This window comes from Pelodiscus sinensis, chromosome 4, assembly GCF_049634645.1.
Source record: "Pelodiscus sinensis isolate JC-2024 chromosome 4, ASM4963464v1, whole genome shotgun sequence".
Classification (NCBI taxonomy): domain Eukaryota; kingdom Metazoa; phylum Chordata; order Testudines; family Trionychidae; genus Pelodiscus; species Pelodiscus sinensis.
In genome coordinates this window covers 83,906,865-83,923,726 of record NC_134714.1, presented here as the reverse complement: position 1 = coordinate 83,923,726, position 16,862 = coordinate 83,906,865, and the positions used below count along the sequence as shown (strand labels likewise).

At 51.3% G+C, this 16,862-nt stretch overlaps 1 protein-coding gene across 5 annotated transcripts in view; it reads right to left on the bottom strand.

The window, feature by feature from the left end:
- DGKZ (diacylglycerol kinase zeta) overlaps positions 1–16,862 on the bottom strand; it is an 86,916-nt gene that overhangs the window by 35,118 nt on the left and 34,936 nt on the right. For 2 of the 5 annotated variants that reach the window (XM_075927587.1, XM_075927586.1), the window contains exons 2-6: positions 9,651–10,527; positions 8,292–8,400; positions 7,171–7,266; positions 6,134–6,211; positions 5,746–5,802 (exon numbers count right to left, since the gene is read on the bottom strand). In XM_075927587.1, coding sequence (XP_075783702.1) covers positions 5,746–5,802; positions 6,134–6,211; positions 7,171–7,266; positions 8,292–8,400; positions 9,651–10,501 — 1,191 coding nt within the window. In that variant the 5' untranslated portion in view covers positions 10,502–10,527. Of the gene's footprint in view, positions 1–5,745; positions 5,803–6,133; positions 6,212–7,170; positions 7,267–8,291; positions 8,401–9,650; positions 10,528–16,862 lie in introns of those variants that run through there. The other 3 variants (XM_075927589.1, XM_075927590.1, XM_075927588.1) reach the window with 2 other exon arrangements.

Here is a 16,862-nt window from a genome sequence, read left to right as displayed (position 1 = left end):
GACCTCCTCGCCGGCCCATATGGAACAGAATCTCCTTGGCAGCCCCTTTAGCAACGAAAGGACACTGCAGAAGCCCCTGAGAACATCTTAGTCCAGATACCGGAGAGGTTCAGAAATATGAGCACTCAGCAGTGGGCACCTGACTGAGATGCCAGGGTCCTCATCCCCCAATGCCTCTCTCAACAACCCCCAGGAGAAATCCAAGCAGGCATGGAGGAAGCCCTATTGTCAGGTGCACATCCCAGGTTTGGCCTGGTATATTTTTGGAACAACGAGAGACACCCAGTTCTCCCTAAACAGACAGCAAGTTTGCTTCATGAAAAACGACCTCAACCAGGCTTGGTTGAAAATGCTGGAGAGAACTCAGCTTCTTTAGACAGGAGGGTAACATGCTCATTACGCTTAGTCACTAGCGAGCATATTGTGATTTTGTATCCTATGTAACCCTTTATTTCCAGTGGAGCAAGGGAAGGACTCTACAGAAAATGCTCAGAGGACTGAGGGGTTTGGGCATGTGCCTATCACTAACCTGTAGAGAGAAAATGAGGCCTGCAGAGGATTGGAGGGAAGTGTTTGCCTTGCTGGAGGCTGGTGGAGTCAGGGAGCGGACTGCAGGCACAAACCAGGTTCCCTCACCCTAAGGGCAGGTGATAGTTTAGTGCCTCACAGTGCTGGGTATCCTGGGAAATGTCACATTTCTGACTAATAATCAAAAAAAGGAGATGCGGTGAATCCACGCTGCTTCCCCCATGGCAAAGCATTTCTCTGCCAAAGGCCTCATGGAAAACAGATCAACCTTGCGCATGGCCCTAGCAGATACCCTGGATCTACCTGCAGCCCTAAACAAAGATGATGAAGGCAAAGGACTGAAAGGGCTGAACTCCACACCAGAACCGTCACCAAGGAGAGAAAAACCAGTTACTCACCTCCATGTAACTGCTGTTCATGTCCATTCCACTCAGGTGTGTGCGCGCACATGTGCGCAATAGCCAGAAGATTTTTTCCCCTAGTAGCTAGCCATAGGGTCACTCTGAGCACTCCCTGGAGTCAGACTTTCATGGTGCCCAATATAGAGCCTTGCCAAACTGCCACCCCCTCAGTTCCCTCTTGCTGGCTACTCTGACAGATGGGAAAGGTATTGGAATGGACATGAACACCATACCTTGAAGAACAACAGTTACAAAAAGGTAAGTAGCCATTTTTCTTCTTTGAGTGCGTGCTCATGTCCAGTCCAATCATGTGACTCAAAAGCCCAAATTCATACAGTGGGGTTGGAGTCTTTCACTAACTGGAGCACTGCTCTTCTGAAGGCCATTGTCTCTGGACTGCTGGATAATTGCATAGTGTGCGGAGAAAGTCTGGATGGAAGAGCAAGTTGCCACACTACATATTTCCTGTGCTAGGAATGCTGTGGACACGTGTGTGCGTGCGTGTGTACGCACACACGTGTGCGCACAGACAGTGGAGATGCAGGAACTACTGCCAAGCTGTAGCACTCAAGTAAAGGATGCTATTCATGATGAGATGTGATGAGAGGACACAGACTGACCTTTCACTTTGTCTGCCACAGCCAAAAATAACTGGACTAGTTTTCTAAACGATTTTGTTCTCTCAATGGAAAAGGCCAACACTCTTCAGTCATCTAAAGAGTGGAGTTCCTGCTCTATGATGCTAGAAAGCAGCTTAGGGTAGAATATCAGAAGAAAGATGTCCTGGCTGATGTGAAACTGACACAACCTTTGGGAAGAAAGCAGGATGAGGCTACACCTTGTCCTTATAGAACTGAGTGCAGGGAGGCTCTGATGTTAGGGACTTGAGCTCGGACACCCTCCCAGTCGAGGTTATCATTGCCAGGAACGCCACCTTGAAAAAGAAGTAGAACAGGGAGCACTTTGCCAATGGTTGAAATGGAGGCTCCGTGAGTCTGGAGAAGACCGGGTTAAGGTCCCAGGCAGGAACTAGATAATGGACATGAGGGTGCAGACTGTCGAGACCCTTCAAAAACATTCTCACCAGCGAGTTAGTAAACACTGAGGGGCTCTCTGCACTCAGGTGGAAGGCTGATATGGTAGCTAAGTGGCACCCTTACTGATAAGAGAAGCCCCTGCTGCTTCAGATGTAGGAGGTAGCTCAGGTGCTGCGTCAACCAGACTGAAAATCTCTTCCATGTGGTCAGGTAGGTGGCTTGGCAGTTTCCTGGACTTGTCTAACCTGGTGTGAGCAAAAAAGCTCTATCGGGTTCAACCAGGGAGCTTCCACACCAGGAGGTGAAGGGACCTGAGATTCAGGTGCTGAAGCTGACCGTGATCTTGCATGAGAAGGTCCAGGAAAAGTGACAAGGTGACTGGTGCCTCCCTGAACATGTCTAGGAGAGATGCTGATGGGGCCAGGCAGGTGCTATCAATATGACCTGAGTTTATTCCCCCAAGATCTTGAGCAGTACCTTCTGAATGAGCAGTATGGTCGGAAAGGGATACAGAAGAGAATCTCCCCAATGGAGGAGAAACACATTCACAGTGGAGCCTGGGTTACGATTCTGGAAGGAGAAGAACTGCTGGCATATCCTGTTGTGTCGCGTGGCGAATAAGTCTATTTGGGGAAAGCCCAACCTCTGGAAGATTGAAACTGTGATGTCTGGGCAAAGGGACCACTTGTGACTATGAAACAAGCTGCTGAGGTGGTCCACCTGCTCATTATATACCCTGGTGCGGTACAACGCTTGCAGTTGTATTGAATATTCTACACAGAAGTACCACAGCAGGAGAGCTTCTAGGCACAGGGGAGAAGAACACGCACCCTCTTTGTTGATACAAAACATTGCTGTTGTCGTATCCGTCATAATGGATTGAATGGACATTCCTCTGTCTACCACATGGAACACTCAGCAAGGTCTGAGGTGATACAGGGCCATGCACAGTAGAAAGGAGACAGTCGGGATGAGAAGGCAAGGCAGGGTGGATCCAGATTGTGGTGTGGTACATCATCCACAACTCTGCCTTCAAAAGGCCGGTTTGGCCCCTGAAGATGACTTAGGGTAACCTGAGCCCTGGCCAGAGGGTTCCTGCAACTTCCTCCTGCCACTACGATTTCTCCTTCTGAAGCCATGCTGATGGCTCTGCTGACCGAAACACTGTTGGGACAATGGGGAGGGGGCGGGAAGGAAGTGTCTCCTCTGGATTGACAGAGTGTAGAGGCCTAATGGCTGCTCTAGACCTGTGATTCCTAACCTTTTCCAGATGGGGACCCATTTTGACAATTCAGGAAGACTTGGTGACCCAAGGCAATTCAAAAATGGGGGGAGGAAAGGGGGCAGAGCCAACTGAGGAGACACTTGGCGACCCTTTTGAAATATAATGGTGACCCATATTTGGGTCTCGATCCATAGGTTGGGAAACTCTGCTCTAGACTCTTTAAAGCTGTTTAGCCTTGTCAGTTTTCTCTGAGAAGAGTTTCACTCTCAAAGGGAAGCTCTTGGATAGTTCACTGCACCTCGTAGGGAAAGCCTGAAACCTGGAGCTATGAGCCCCTCAACATGGCTACTTCTGTAGCTGCCATAATATTGGTGTCCTCATCAACTGCAACAAATGCTGCCTATGCAGCCCTGTGCCAGCGCCTAATGGCCGCGCGGTGGCCAATCTACCCTTCCCAAGCCAGGGGAGTACTTTTAGGGAGATGAAAGGAGGAGGCATTCCCCCCAGCTTTTACAGGACGGTGAGATGGGAAGGCTTGTTTCTTTCCTCTCCCTCCACCCCCAATTTTAAGCCTCCATGTGGAAGGGGGAAGGAAGGGACACAGAGTAGGGAGCACAGGGAAGGCTGAGTTTGCTGCTTAGTGCAAGAGCACTCTCTGCCCCCCTTGCTCCTGAGCAGCTGGACCAATGAATTCTGGGCTTCAGAGCACTGTCAGGGTCTGAGATCTAACCCCTATTTCCTGGCTAAAGGCTGGCAAGGTAAGTTTGAGGAATAAGGGAGCTCAGATACCATAAGGATGGGCACCTTGGAAACAGATTAGATTAGGTTCTCTATGGGGACCACAGAGGAAAGATCTCCAGCTATGCTTCTAATCTAAAAGCTACCATAGTAGCTTTTCAGGTGAACCCTAGATGTGTGTTCCCATGGAGATCCCTGGCCTGTGTCCTACCAAAAGCTCCTCTACACATGCCTACAAGTTTGCAATTGCCCTAGGACTAGTTTGTGTGAATACTCACCAGTTCCCACCACCCCCAGCTTTCAGCACCACGGAGAGCTCCATATCCCTAGGGACACAGGGGGTCCGAGCTCCTGGCAGATAGAGGCTGCTCCACCTCCCAAAGAACAGCCTCTGTCTGCAGTGGGCCTGGGCCCACCCCAGAAAAAGCAGCCCCCATCCACAGGGTGTCCCAGCTCACTGTGGGAGGTGGAGCAGCCACTGACCATGGGGAGTTTGGGCCCCTGCAGCTGCTCCCTGGGGCCAGCCTCTATTTGTGGTGGGCCCAGGTTTGTGGCAGAGAGAGATTGCTTCGTGGCAGCCTCCTGTCCCCCTCTGCAGCAGCCTCTGTCCATGGGGAGTCTGGACCCCCGCAGGTAGGGGCTGCTGCTACCCTCTGCTGCTGCCTCTGTATCAAAGACAGCAGTGTGGGGTGGCAGCCGGTCTGCAAAAGAAGCAGGTTTTTAAACGGCCTTCCCTTGTGGACCAGCTCCCACCTACCACCCCACACTGCTGTCTCTGATACAGATGCAGCACTGGAGGGTAGGAGCAGCCCCTGTCCATGGGGGCTAAGAATTTATTCAATTACCCGATATCTAACATCCCTAGTTTGCAGGAAAGCTCTTGAGGGAGGCATTACTGTGTTTCTCCAGAAGACAGGGAGAGGCAGCCATTTATTCCTTCCTAGGTAGCAGGGTAGGGCACGCTGGAGAGATGGCAGCAAAAGGCACCATAGAGGAAATAGAATCAGGGCAGATAGGGAGCCTGCATTAGCCGCAGGAGGTATTGGGATGGTGAGGGAGGAAATGATCAGTAGGGCCCATGGGCCTCAGTTTGAGAAACATGGGTTTGACGTGCTAGAGTACATGTTTAACCTGGCCTGGACACAGCCCTGCAGTACAGGCTATAGGGGACAATCCTGCCCTAGCTGGAAGAAATGGAGTGGATTGGACTTAACAGGGCATACAATCAAGAAGCCCTACAGGTAAGGGGTACCCAGGGGTTAACCAGGGTCAAGTTCAAGTCCTCTGACAATAAGTACAGCTAAACCGAACTGGGGCAGAAAAGCAAAAACTCTCCTCTTCCCCGAAACCTCCACACACTTTCTCGAAGGCCTGCAAAAGTTCAACTGTTTTCTTTCAGTCTCCCAGGGCCAGCACTAGGTGGTCTGAAATTCCTCCTGGAAAAGTTTGTCTTTGAGGTGTCTCAGGCCTAGCCTCTAGGCCAAGGAGGTTCTGAGAATGCAGATCCTGATTGACCAGTAGCAGATATTCCCTGAATGATCTGAGATTCACCCTACAACAGTAGCAATCCTGTGCAGATCCATTTCAAAGAAATGCCCCACAGGATGGGTGACTATGCCTCTTCAGTGCCCAGAGGTTTCACAGGTAGCACAAACTCAGGGGCTTGTCACATTTGAAGACAGCTAGTCTGTCTGTGTCTTCCACAACAAACCAAGCTAAGCCCTTCACTGGCACCCTGTGCCCTCTGCCACCAAACTAGAAGATGATGACAGGACTTCCCCCTGGCAAACACTGCAAGCAGCTCTGCGATTCTCACCTCCCGAACGTTCCTTGATCCTGACTCCCTGAAGGAAGGCTTGCAGCGGAAATTTATCTGCAAAATGTAACACACACAAGAGAAGAGTCAATGAAACCATCTGCTAAAGGAGACCTACTGGAGCTGAGTTCTGGCCTGGGAGACTTGGGATATTTGATCCTCATCTGACCCCCTATGGAATGAACAATTTGCCGGCCCTTGGGCCTAAAACACTCAGCAATCTGCTAAAAGTCTATTTCCCCACTAGACTGTCCTGTTAGGAAGCACTTGCCTGTCATGACAATGGCTAGCCAGAACAAATGGAGTTCAGTGCTGGCCCCACCCTGAATGCTGCCCAGGTAAGTGGCAACCAGCTCTTCAGGAGTGGCCTGTACTGGGCTTTACTCACTTTCTCCAACTGCTCTATGCAGGGTGTATGCACTACGATTTTGCAGGCTGCACACTTGCGTCTGGTCAGGGGTTTCTGCTGAAAAATGGAAAAGATCCCATGTTAATTAGGGATGTAAAAATCTCGCTTAATCTGTAAACCAGTTAAAGATTACGTTTGCCTGGTTAACCACTTAAATGGCCTCCACCCGTGGCGCGGTGCGGCAGGCCTAGCGGGGCTGGAGTGGTTCCTTGTGGGCCCGCTGCACCGCGGGTTTTTAATTTACACTTGAGAAGTGCTGGAACTTCACTCACTTCTCCATTCCCAGGCAGGTGCTCCGGAGAGCAGCACCTCAGTGCTCTGCAGGATGAGGAAGCCATAAAGAACAAGCGTGCCCCTAGGATCACTGCAGGTGAAAACCTCCTCCCTTGAACAGAATGCCCCAGCTCCGCCTGGGACAAGAGGCGAAGGCACTCTCCACGGACCAGTCAGACCTCAATCTCTTCTGACACTGGCACCAGGCAGCCCATCACTGCCACCTGGGGAGGTGTTGGTACTGTCCCTCAGACCAAAACCCCAAACTCATTTCACCCAGACCAATGGACATGGATGGGCATTGTCCTCACAGCTGTAGCGACCCGCCCTTAGAGAGGGACAGCTGAAGTGTCGCTGAAGGCACTGCAGGGTGCAGGCTTCCAGCCTGCGGCTCTTCCTTTTATTCTTCCTGGAAAGTCCTGGAATCAAATTTTCTTTTGGGGCATCGGGGGTCGCTAAAGCCCTGAGCAGAATCTCTGCATCAACTCAGCCAGCTGGACCCTAGTCGCAAAGATACCCAGCTGCCAGCACAGAGGCAGCAACTTTCCAGACTCAAAGCAGCAGGCAGAGTCTGGAGCAGAACATTTTCCATCTCCCTCGCTGGACCCCAGAATGCCTGAGAACTTCCTCTAAGCCCAGGCTGAGTGCAGAAAGGGATCCCCAGATTTCTCCACTAGGTGGCAGCGCAGCCTTTTACTTAGCTCAAGCTGAGCTGATGATGGGGATCACTGAGCTGGACTTACCAGCATCTTGGCCACACAGTTCTGTTCCCCCACATAGCAGAAGTCCCCAGAGACGCTGGTCTCAAACCAGATGTGCTCCCCGTAGATTGCAGTCTCCTGGAAGGCACAAGATACTGTTGCACTTCTCCAATAGGTCACAAGAGTCCCAATATAGGACCTGGTCAGAGATCCCAGCAGTCACCTCCAACATGAATAACATAAATACATTGTGCTACACTCTAGTCAGCTGCAGGGGGCTTATGAAGCACCACTGGCTGCCATGGAGGTCTCATTTTCTGAAGAGGACACATCTAGGAATCTCACTGTGGTCCAGACATGTCAGAAATGGAAAGGTACAGTATGTAGGATGCTGTCCCATCTAGCTGTAAACAATGGGCTGTCCAGGAGAGGAGTCTCTTGAGAAAATCCACCTCATTGCTAGAGAGTTTTCCTAAGATTCAGCTTACATTTTCCTTCACTTCCCATCATCCGCTCCGCCTCTGTGTCCCACCCCAGCCTTACTGGCAGATGGTCAAATCCCCATTCACTGCTGAGCTGAACCAGACAGCTCTCTCCTCACAGGTCAGTCCCTCCTGCTCTGAACACCCTTCCATGTCCCAGGTCGAACTATCCCCCCACTCCCTGCTTCCAAACACAAGGCCTCTGGGAATGAGGAACACAGAGCAGAAGGCGCGACCCCAGTTAGGTGTCCCCAGAGCTGTACAAAGGGACTGTCCCCACGCTTCACTCAAGGTCGCTGGGGACGCAGCTCACAATGGACTCAATTTTGCCAGTGCAGAACAGAAGGTGGAGCAGAGGTGCTTGTGCATCTCAGAGACAGAGAGCAGTGCCTCCTACCACTCCCCACACATGCCACCTGGTCTCCATTCCCAGGAACAGAATAGATGGCTGTGTAGCAGCAGTGGGAAGTCAGGGTGAATGCACTGTTTTTCCTAGCAGCAAGGGGTTTTGCCCAGCAACATCAGCAAGAGCCAGCTACTAGCTACAAGGCTATATGCATGTCAAAGCAGGAATTACCTGGTACAGCTTCATAGCCCCCCTGGGAATGGCCACAAGCCAAGTGCAGTCACTATCATGTCAGAGTCCCCACCCAAGCACCAAGAAAATTAAAGGCAACTTACACTCCAGTCCACAGTGTTGCGGATCTGCCTCTCTGATTCACTCCTCAGGGCTAGCGTGGGGTTCGGCTGAGCTACCATGTGCTGGAGGCCAGACTTGGCAATGGCTTTCCTGGAAGAAAGAGGGAGGGGTGGCTATAAAAAACGGATGGGACTATAAATGCATGCAAGGCTCTGTGTGCGTTTCAGACAGGAACACTAAAGGGGGGCAAAGCAGCATTCAAAACCAGCAACATGGGCTGAGGCTGAATTCACCATCACCACATGCCGGCAATAGCCACCTTCCCTGCATGTGCCATGAGGATGAGCTAGTGAAGGGTTCTTTCCAGTGGTGAAGTCGAGGGCCCTATATCTACATGATCTGGCCCCTCTTGTGGTGGCTGGGCCACAGAGCAATTTGGGACTCTGCCAGGGCCCAGAGCTAACAGATCAGGGTTCGCTCAGGCAATAGGCACTCATGGTTTTTAGATCTGGAGGCCCACTTAGGGCATCATGCTACATCCAAAAAGCTTGAGACTTGAGCTTGTGGGCGAAGGTCAGAGGTAGGGACCCTTCTGAAGACCCTTCCCAGAGATGGCCCTTCTCACTGGAGCATCACAAATGGACAGAGCATCGAAAGCCAGAGAAGTGGGGCAAAGTGTGTGAGAAGCGGGGGAAGCAGCTCACAAGTCTCCAATTCAGCACCTGCTGTGCTGGGACCAGCGACCCCGTCAAAGAGTTTGAGCCCTCCCGCCATGGCAGTGCCATTTCCCATAGCTGCCTGGGCAGGGAGTTGTGCAGCCTCTGAGCCCAGCAGCCTGTGAAGCCAGGCAGAGCATGACAATTGGAGAAACCGGACACGTCCTTCCTCTCTCTTCCCAATCCTTTCTCATGATGCCTCTTTATTCACGCTTGCACCTGGCACCAGCAGCTGGGAGAAGCCAGCAAGCACAGGGATACTGCAAACAGCCTGGAAGCAGACTCAGCAGCCAGTCAAACACACAGATGGACAAGAGGCTCACTGGCCTATGACCCTCAGCCCAGGAGACAAGGAAATGGAGCACTGGTGCACAGACAGCATGTGCCACACTGCATCCACAAATGCACCACAAGCTGCCTTCACAGAGCACATGGGTGGGAGCTGCAGCTTCCCTCACCGTACCCAGAGGCCCCATGCAGACCCTCCAGATCCCTCTCCTCACTGCCACCACTAGCTCGGAGCCAGAAGGGACTGGCGCGCCATGCCAATGAATCAACCATGCCCTCACCTTCCCCACCCCACACCAGACAAGCCCTATGTCAGTCTCCGCTCCCTTCAATATTGCCCAACCCATGGCCTGGCCACCTGTCTGAATCCCCCCCACTTGGGAATACTATACATACAGCAGCAGAGGGCTCCAGGCTTCAGGAGAGGCACTGGCATAGTTGCAATAGGCAGGCTCCATTCCCAGGCATTCGTATACGGCTGCTGACGGCCGCCTGGCTCCAGGAGGAACCTTCCACCGCTTGGCAGCCAGCCGTGCTCTGCATGGCGGGAGCAGAGTGCCTGGCCTGGAGGTCTCCCCTGAGAGCCGTGGTTGGCTGAGGCGTCGGTAGCACCCCTGCAGCCCGCAGGCTGCCTTGCTGTACACAAACTCTGCTGGCAGGAGGTGAGAGGAGCGGCGGCGCAGGTAGCGTGGAGCTCGCAAGAGAGGCCTCATGCTGAGAGGGTGCAGGGCAGGGGGTCTGCTCCTTGGGGGAAGCTTAGCCTGCTGCTCACACCGATCCAACCTGACTGCTGAGGTGACATTCTCCTCCCTGACACAGCCCTCCTTCAGTTCCTCCCTGGGCGACTCGGGTCCAGAGCCTTCAGCACAGGCCATCCGCTTCCCTTCCTCTTCCTCACTCATTTGGATGAGGCTGGCTAGCAGCATGGAGGGGCCCATGAGCTGGACATCGATGGTGCGCACCTGGCCCCCACGTTTCTTCTGGACAGCAAATCTGGGGCTGAGATAGGGTGGGGTGGTGCTGGAGCGTCGCCGGGGGCTCATGCTGCCCTTGTCTGGGGAGCCCAGGCAGGACAGGCTCTGCAGCTGGGTACTGGACCTGCGGCGGCGCTGTACCAGCGAGGCCGAGGGCAGGCCTGCCGTGGAGCGCCGCCGGGCCTTGCCAGTGGGCACGGACACGACGCTGGCACGCTGGGAGCCCAATGACGCTGCATTCCTCCGGAAGTGCCTTTTAAAAAAGGTTTCCATAGTGACGGGGGTGCCCCGAGCAGTGGCTGTTAACACAGAAACCAGCAATTAAAGGGGGAGGGACTCTCGCCAAGCCTCCTACCAGGTCTGCAAAGCCCCCAGTGAAGGATAGGTGCTACCACTCTCCGGAGAGGCGGGGAAGAAGGAGCTCGCTGAAGGCTGTGTGAGGGAGCTCTGGAGGCACTCAAAGGGCATTGCCGTGAGGGGCATCAGAGAGAGAAGGGATGGAAAGGGACGGGGACACAGGGGAAAGCTAACACAGGGCGCTGCTGCCCAGAGACCTATCTTGGACACTACAACATTTGAGGCCAATGCAGGGCAATGAAATCCCTGTGCAAGGCCAAAAAGGAGAAGAGGAAGGTAAGAGGCCCAAAGGCCTTTTCTGGTGGCTCAGGAGTTGGCCATGAGCGATGAGGAAGAACACCTGGATTTGAGGAGCTTTCATACCAGACCAGCTGGCAAATTGTAGACGAGCCCCAACCATGCACCTGAAGACAGCCATGGTGAGTTCTCTCCATGCAGGAGACAACAGCCTGGATTTGCAGCCAGCTTCTGATTTCTAAGGCAGCTGCAGGGAGCCGACTAAGCACCATAATCAGCCCATCTGAGGGGTGTACAACATTGCTCCCTGCCTGGGGTTGCTGGCTACGGCAAAGACAGGATGGAGGGAAAGCTGTTGGCTATGAGCTGGTGTCCATCTGGAGCACTCCATCTCCCTGCAGAGATGAGCAGCCTACCACAGGGAGCAGAGCTGGGGCCAAACCAAAGATGCACAGCTCCCACCCCATGAAGCAGATCCACTGAGCGATGAACAGATTCTAAGCTCCCACTCGTCTTGACTATTAAAGAAAGTGCATGTCTGATGGTGCTGGAAAAGGGAATGAGCAGCAAGGCCTCTGCACAGGGGACCCCCACTCCTAGTTAATAACAATGTATGCTCCTTCAGCAGCTTTCCACAGATCGAGACCCACTGCACCCTCTTGAGCACAGGACTCCAACTTCAGCCCCAACAGAGCCGTCAGGGATATAAAATCCCATATAACTGGCTAACTGATTAGGCAGAGGAGGTGGAGAGGCCTCACCGATTAACCAAAACCAGTTAACACCCCCTAGTCCCTGGGAACCCTGGGCCTGGGTGCAAACTCAGCCCCCCACATGCTGGTTAAAGGGACACCTGGGAGCAGTTGTGCAATGACAGAGCACCTCAGGGAGAGTCACAATGCCACTCTGCAAACCACGTGCTTTTCTCTGGCCCAGTCTATGCTTAAAAGCGACAACACTCAGGGTGTGAACAACTCCCACCCACAAGCACAGCAGCTGAGCTGAGCTGAGCTATCCCGCCCCCCCCAGGCAGATGTGCTAAGTCCAGTGGAAGAATGCTTCTGTCATCTCATCAACCACCCCTGGAGAAGGTGGATTATCTACAACAGTGGTGCTCAACCTTTTTTCATTCGTGACCCCCGAAGCTGGGAAAATTTTTATTGAGGGGGGGGGAAAAAAAAAACCACGCCGGGAACATTGTATTGTGGCCCCTTTAATTTAAAGCGCTGATCCGCTCCCCTGCCATTCCCTCCGCCCCCACCACGTGTACATCGGGCACAGAGCCAGGAAAACAAAATGCCAGCTGGCTCGATCAAAGCACTGCGACCCCCCCAAGAAGACAGCCACCACCCGCTTGGGGGTCGCAACCTACGGGTTGGGCACTGCTGATCTAAAATGCCAGGAAGAACTTGTCTGTCGCTCTAAGAAGTGTCTACACTACAGCACTAGAGTGACAATGGTACAGCACTATAGCTGTGCTACTGTAGTGCCTGTCATATAGAGATGGCCTTAAAGAGATGCAGCCAGGAAACGTCACTCACCCCTTGGGTAGGACCCAAACATTTATACAGTATAAAGTGCATGGGAGCTGAGTGCCCCTCTGTAGTCTCTCTCGTGCTCTAATTTTCCATTTCTATTTCTCAGGAAGTAGCTGAGGCTGCTACTAATCTGGTTGTCACCCTGGAGGAAGCTGAATTATATCTCTGTTTAAACGCAACTGCCCTGACAGTACTGAGTTTACAGCTGGTTCCTAGAACCATTTCTCTGCAGAAAATAAAAAATGGTAAAAAAAAAAAAAACCCAAGTGACCTTTTTTAAAGCCAGGTAAATGTTGGACTTAGTGCTGCTGAAAGTAGAGTCCCTGTAAATCAAACTGACATCCACCTACATGAGGAGGTGGTAACATGCAGCGTCTGATGGCATACGGCACAGGATGCTTTCAGTGCAGGCATCCGGGAACTCTCTGCTTCAGTTACACAGTAATTCCTGCTGGGTTTCCCAAAGTCTGCAGGAGAACAGCTACCCTCGTAGGTACCATCTATGGATGTATGCCGGTGACACCAGCTCCCTTCCAGGAGATCTTGGGAAGATCCCCGTCTTTGCTCACTGCCCTCAGTTATTCAATTTCCTTCCTCCCTTACCGCCCCCATCATGTTTTCTACTTGTAAATACTAACCACTGACATTTCTGATGTTACAGAAATTCTAGACATACCAGATCTAAGCACTCTTAGCTTACAAACAGAAACTGACAGTAAACGTAGGGCAGAAGGTGCCTGCTTAGGACTTAAAGAGAGTGGGGACTGGCTAACAAGCTGAGGCGGAGAAATGAGGAGGCTTGGAACAAGGCGGAGAAAATAATCTGTATCCGCTCTGCTCGAAATGTCACTCTTCTGCGGGAGAGAGCTTTAACTTATTTCTTCTAGCCTTAGTCCCAGCTAGAAGGTTGGGCCTTTCTCCATTCCACAGTAGTTCCTCAGCTAGGTTGCCAGAGACAAAAACCTTTTGTATGACATTCATCAACCTAGTTTTTGTTTTTTCAACCTCTCTCATTCTCCACTTCTAAGTTTGACACTCTGTTTCCTATATAATCATCTTTTTCCATGCCCTAACCATCTAAGCCTCGAATCCTTCAGCTTTTCTGTAAGTGCTACCGCTCTCACTTTCCTTAATGTGTTCATTCCAAACATGGTCCATCCTTATACTCTACGTTTCTACCGTAATATTTTATTTTCCAGCATATTCAAGATTTACCCCTATCTCTTTATGAGTCTCCAGCATTCAGAGCCATATTAAAGTGCAAGCCTAATTACTTTTCAATTTGATAGGAACTCTCCTATCACAAACAGCTCTGCTCACTTCTCTCCAGTTAGTCCCCACTGGTCCAGGTCTGCTTAAAAGTTCGTTGTTGAGTTCACTGTGATCCTGTATTAGCTGAATCTAGGCACTTGCACTGTGTTTTTGATAGTGGCTAGGCCCCCAGACTTACAGTTCCATTGTTTTCTTTAAGATATAATCAAATCTACAGACCATACATTTGGTTTTATTTCTGCAGATTTTCATGCTGTTTCTTTCAAGTATGCATCTCCATCTCTTTCAATCTTCTTCCACTTCCCCTTTGCTCTCCCTTTGTAAATGCATCTAGCACCAAGGCAAACAAAACGGCTCAGCAACGAGCTGTGACGTAGTCCATCTCTTAAATGAAACTCTTCAGTTCTTCCACATGGCCTTCTAACTGAGAAGATAGCACCCTCGCAAATGCCCAGCTACTAGACAAACCTGCTCTCGTCTGTAGGCATTCAGTCTCATACACCTTCAGGCAAGCTCTCTCAAAACATGGCTAGAAGCCTCCCTAAGATCCATCAATACTGTGTGTGCAATCTTTTCCTCTTTCTTCTATGTTTTCCACAATCAAGCTTAATGCAAAGACAGCATCCGCTGAAGACCTGCCTGTCATGAATCCAAACTGACTGCCACTGACCTTTTATTTTTTTCACTGTCTCTTATCAATAACTTTCTCCCACATCATCATGTGACTCACGAGTTTAATGCTGTGGTAGTTACCACAGCCTTGTATATCTCCTTTCCTTTTAAATACTGGTATTAATGAACTATTTCGGAAAACCATCAAGTAACTAACTATAAATAAAGTGCTTGTATTTTTGGTAAGTAAGAGATAGTGAGCATATGATTACCTCTTCTTTCCCCTCCACCTGGCATATGGCATGTGAAAATCCTAGACCTGTAATTTTAAGATAAATATAATTATATTACAATAGTGTTGTGTTGGAAGTAGGAGGCATGACTGTGCACAGCAGAGGTCTTTGAAGTTCTAGGATGGGTGTCTTGTGGGCTGCAGTCCTGCAAAACTGAAAGTGAATACTAAAGGCCTTGTCTATATGGCAAATTTTTTTATATTATCCTACCATTGCAATAGCATCACTGCAGCTCCATCACAGTTAGCAGCAATGGCAGGGCTAGTGTAAGCCAGCCAACAGAATTTTAACCAGCAGAATCTAGAGCAGCTCAGATCAGCCTTACAGAGTTGCTAGCATCCTGGTGTGCGGTCACATGCAGGGTCTTTTTAACATCCTTAGAAGGAAGAAGAATCCCACATCCTGTGGAAATTGCAGGGGATTTTAAAGCTGGATGGCAGAACAGAAGAAATCTTCCAAACCATGTCATGGCTTTTTCCAGGGATCGTCTACACAGCATGCTGGAGCCAAGGGCGCCATTTCGGGAGAGTGGGGGTGAGCTCCCTTCACCAGCCAGGAGAGAGGCATGCATAGAATGTAAGCACTTTCCCCTCACTCCTTTAGCGTCCGGGGAATGGGATGAAAAGCTAGCCACGTCCCGGAGCGCATGGCTGCTGCACCCCCCTCCCCCCCCACTCTTCTGAAATGGCGTCCTTGACTGGAGCCTGTGGGAATAAGCTTTCCCTCAACCCAAGTTGAGGGACTCTGGCTAACCAGGCCTGCAGTATAAAACTAGCTGGGTTGTTAGCGCTTCAGTCTCACAGCTTGGGTTGCAGCGCAGACTCTGAAGCCCACCCTAGCACCAGGCTTGAGAGACCAAGCTCCAGCCCAAACCATGATTTCAAAACACTGGCTGCACGGTTAGTTTTAGATGACTAGAGTGCTAGCCCTGCTAGCCCAAATCTCTCAGCCTGTGCTGGAAGGCTTGCTCCAAAATATGTAGTCCTACCACGAGGGCCAGGACGGATGGGGAGGACTAGCAAGGGGGTGCTGCAGCCCAAGTCTGAAGGGCAGAGCCGTGGGCAGAGCCTGTAGCTGGAAGAAGTGTGTTTGTTGGCAGTGAGGGGCATTAACAGCACTGAGAGAGACCCCACAAGAGCCATCGGTCTCACCCTTTCAGATGTATATGATTTTGCTGTGGTCTGGAAGCCTTTTAAAATATTCTTTGATGGCAAGATAGGAAGGAACATTCATTGCCTGCCTGTAACTATTCCAGAGCAAACATCACCGGGACATATTAGATAAAGGGTCCTTGCAGAGGCAATCAGACATTCACAGGGAGTGGGGGTGGGGGTGGGGGGATAATGTGGCATATGCCAGGGCCCTGGCTCTTGTCTCAAACCGTCCTGCGTTCTCATAATCCTTCTGTGCCCACAACATGGTGGCTTTGATCTGCTAATGATCTGTGATCAGGGTTGTGATGAGCTTTCCTAATGGGGACCATATCGCTCTGACAAAAGGCAGATGGGGGCCCAGCATAATAAAATGGCTGGTGGAGTCATGCAGGCAGGGTCCTCTGGCTCGTCTTGCAGGAAGAGATCATGAATAGAGTAAGCTTCGGAAGAGTCTTTTCCCCCAGGCAACCCGCTTCCACAGTCCGGCCTAGAGAGTTTCCTGCCCAGGTTTACATAAAGAGAAGCAGCTTCAGATTCAAAGCCCTCCCCTCTTACACACACCCTGGACATGGATCTGTAGGGACAGCCAATGGAGGGGCACACCAGGCTGCCTGGGCACTAGGAGGAATAAGGAAAAACATCACGAATCCTAAACATTAACCTAGGCTGTTGACCCTACTGCAGTTACAACTGGGGATTCCTTGACAACAATGCAGATGAGAGAGTCCAGTGGAGAGCTCTTAGTTGCTGACCTAGGACCCCTCTGTGACCCCAGAAAGTGCCAAGCCTCCACGATAACAAATGGGCCACAGGTTCTTCACCTGACACCTTCTAGGGCAGGAGTTCTCAAGCTTCACTGCACCACAACCCTCTTCTGACAACACCAATTATTACCCAACTCCAGGAGGGGGACTGAAGCCTGAGCCCACCTGTAACAGGTGACTGCCTTGCATGGATACAGAAAAGATTAAAACAGCCCTGGCTGAAGGCCGGGGCTGGGACCCAATCAGGAGAGCGCTAGAGACAGCCAATCATAGCCTGACTAGGCACTATAAGAAGGGCTCCTGGAGAGGTGGTGCATGCTCTTGCTTCAGCTGTGGAACAGGAAGGGCCTGACTGCCTGGTAGTCTAGAGAGGAGACTGGAGACAAACCAGTGCTGGGGAAGGGCAG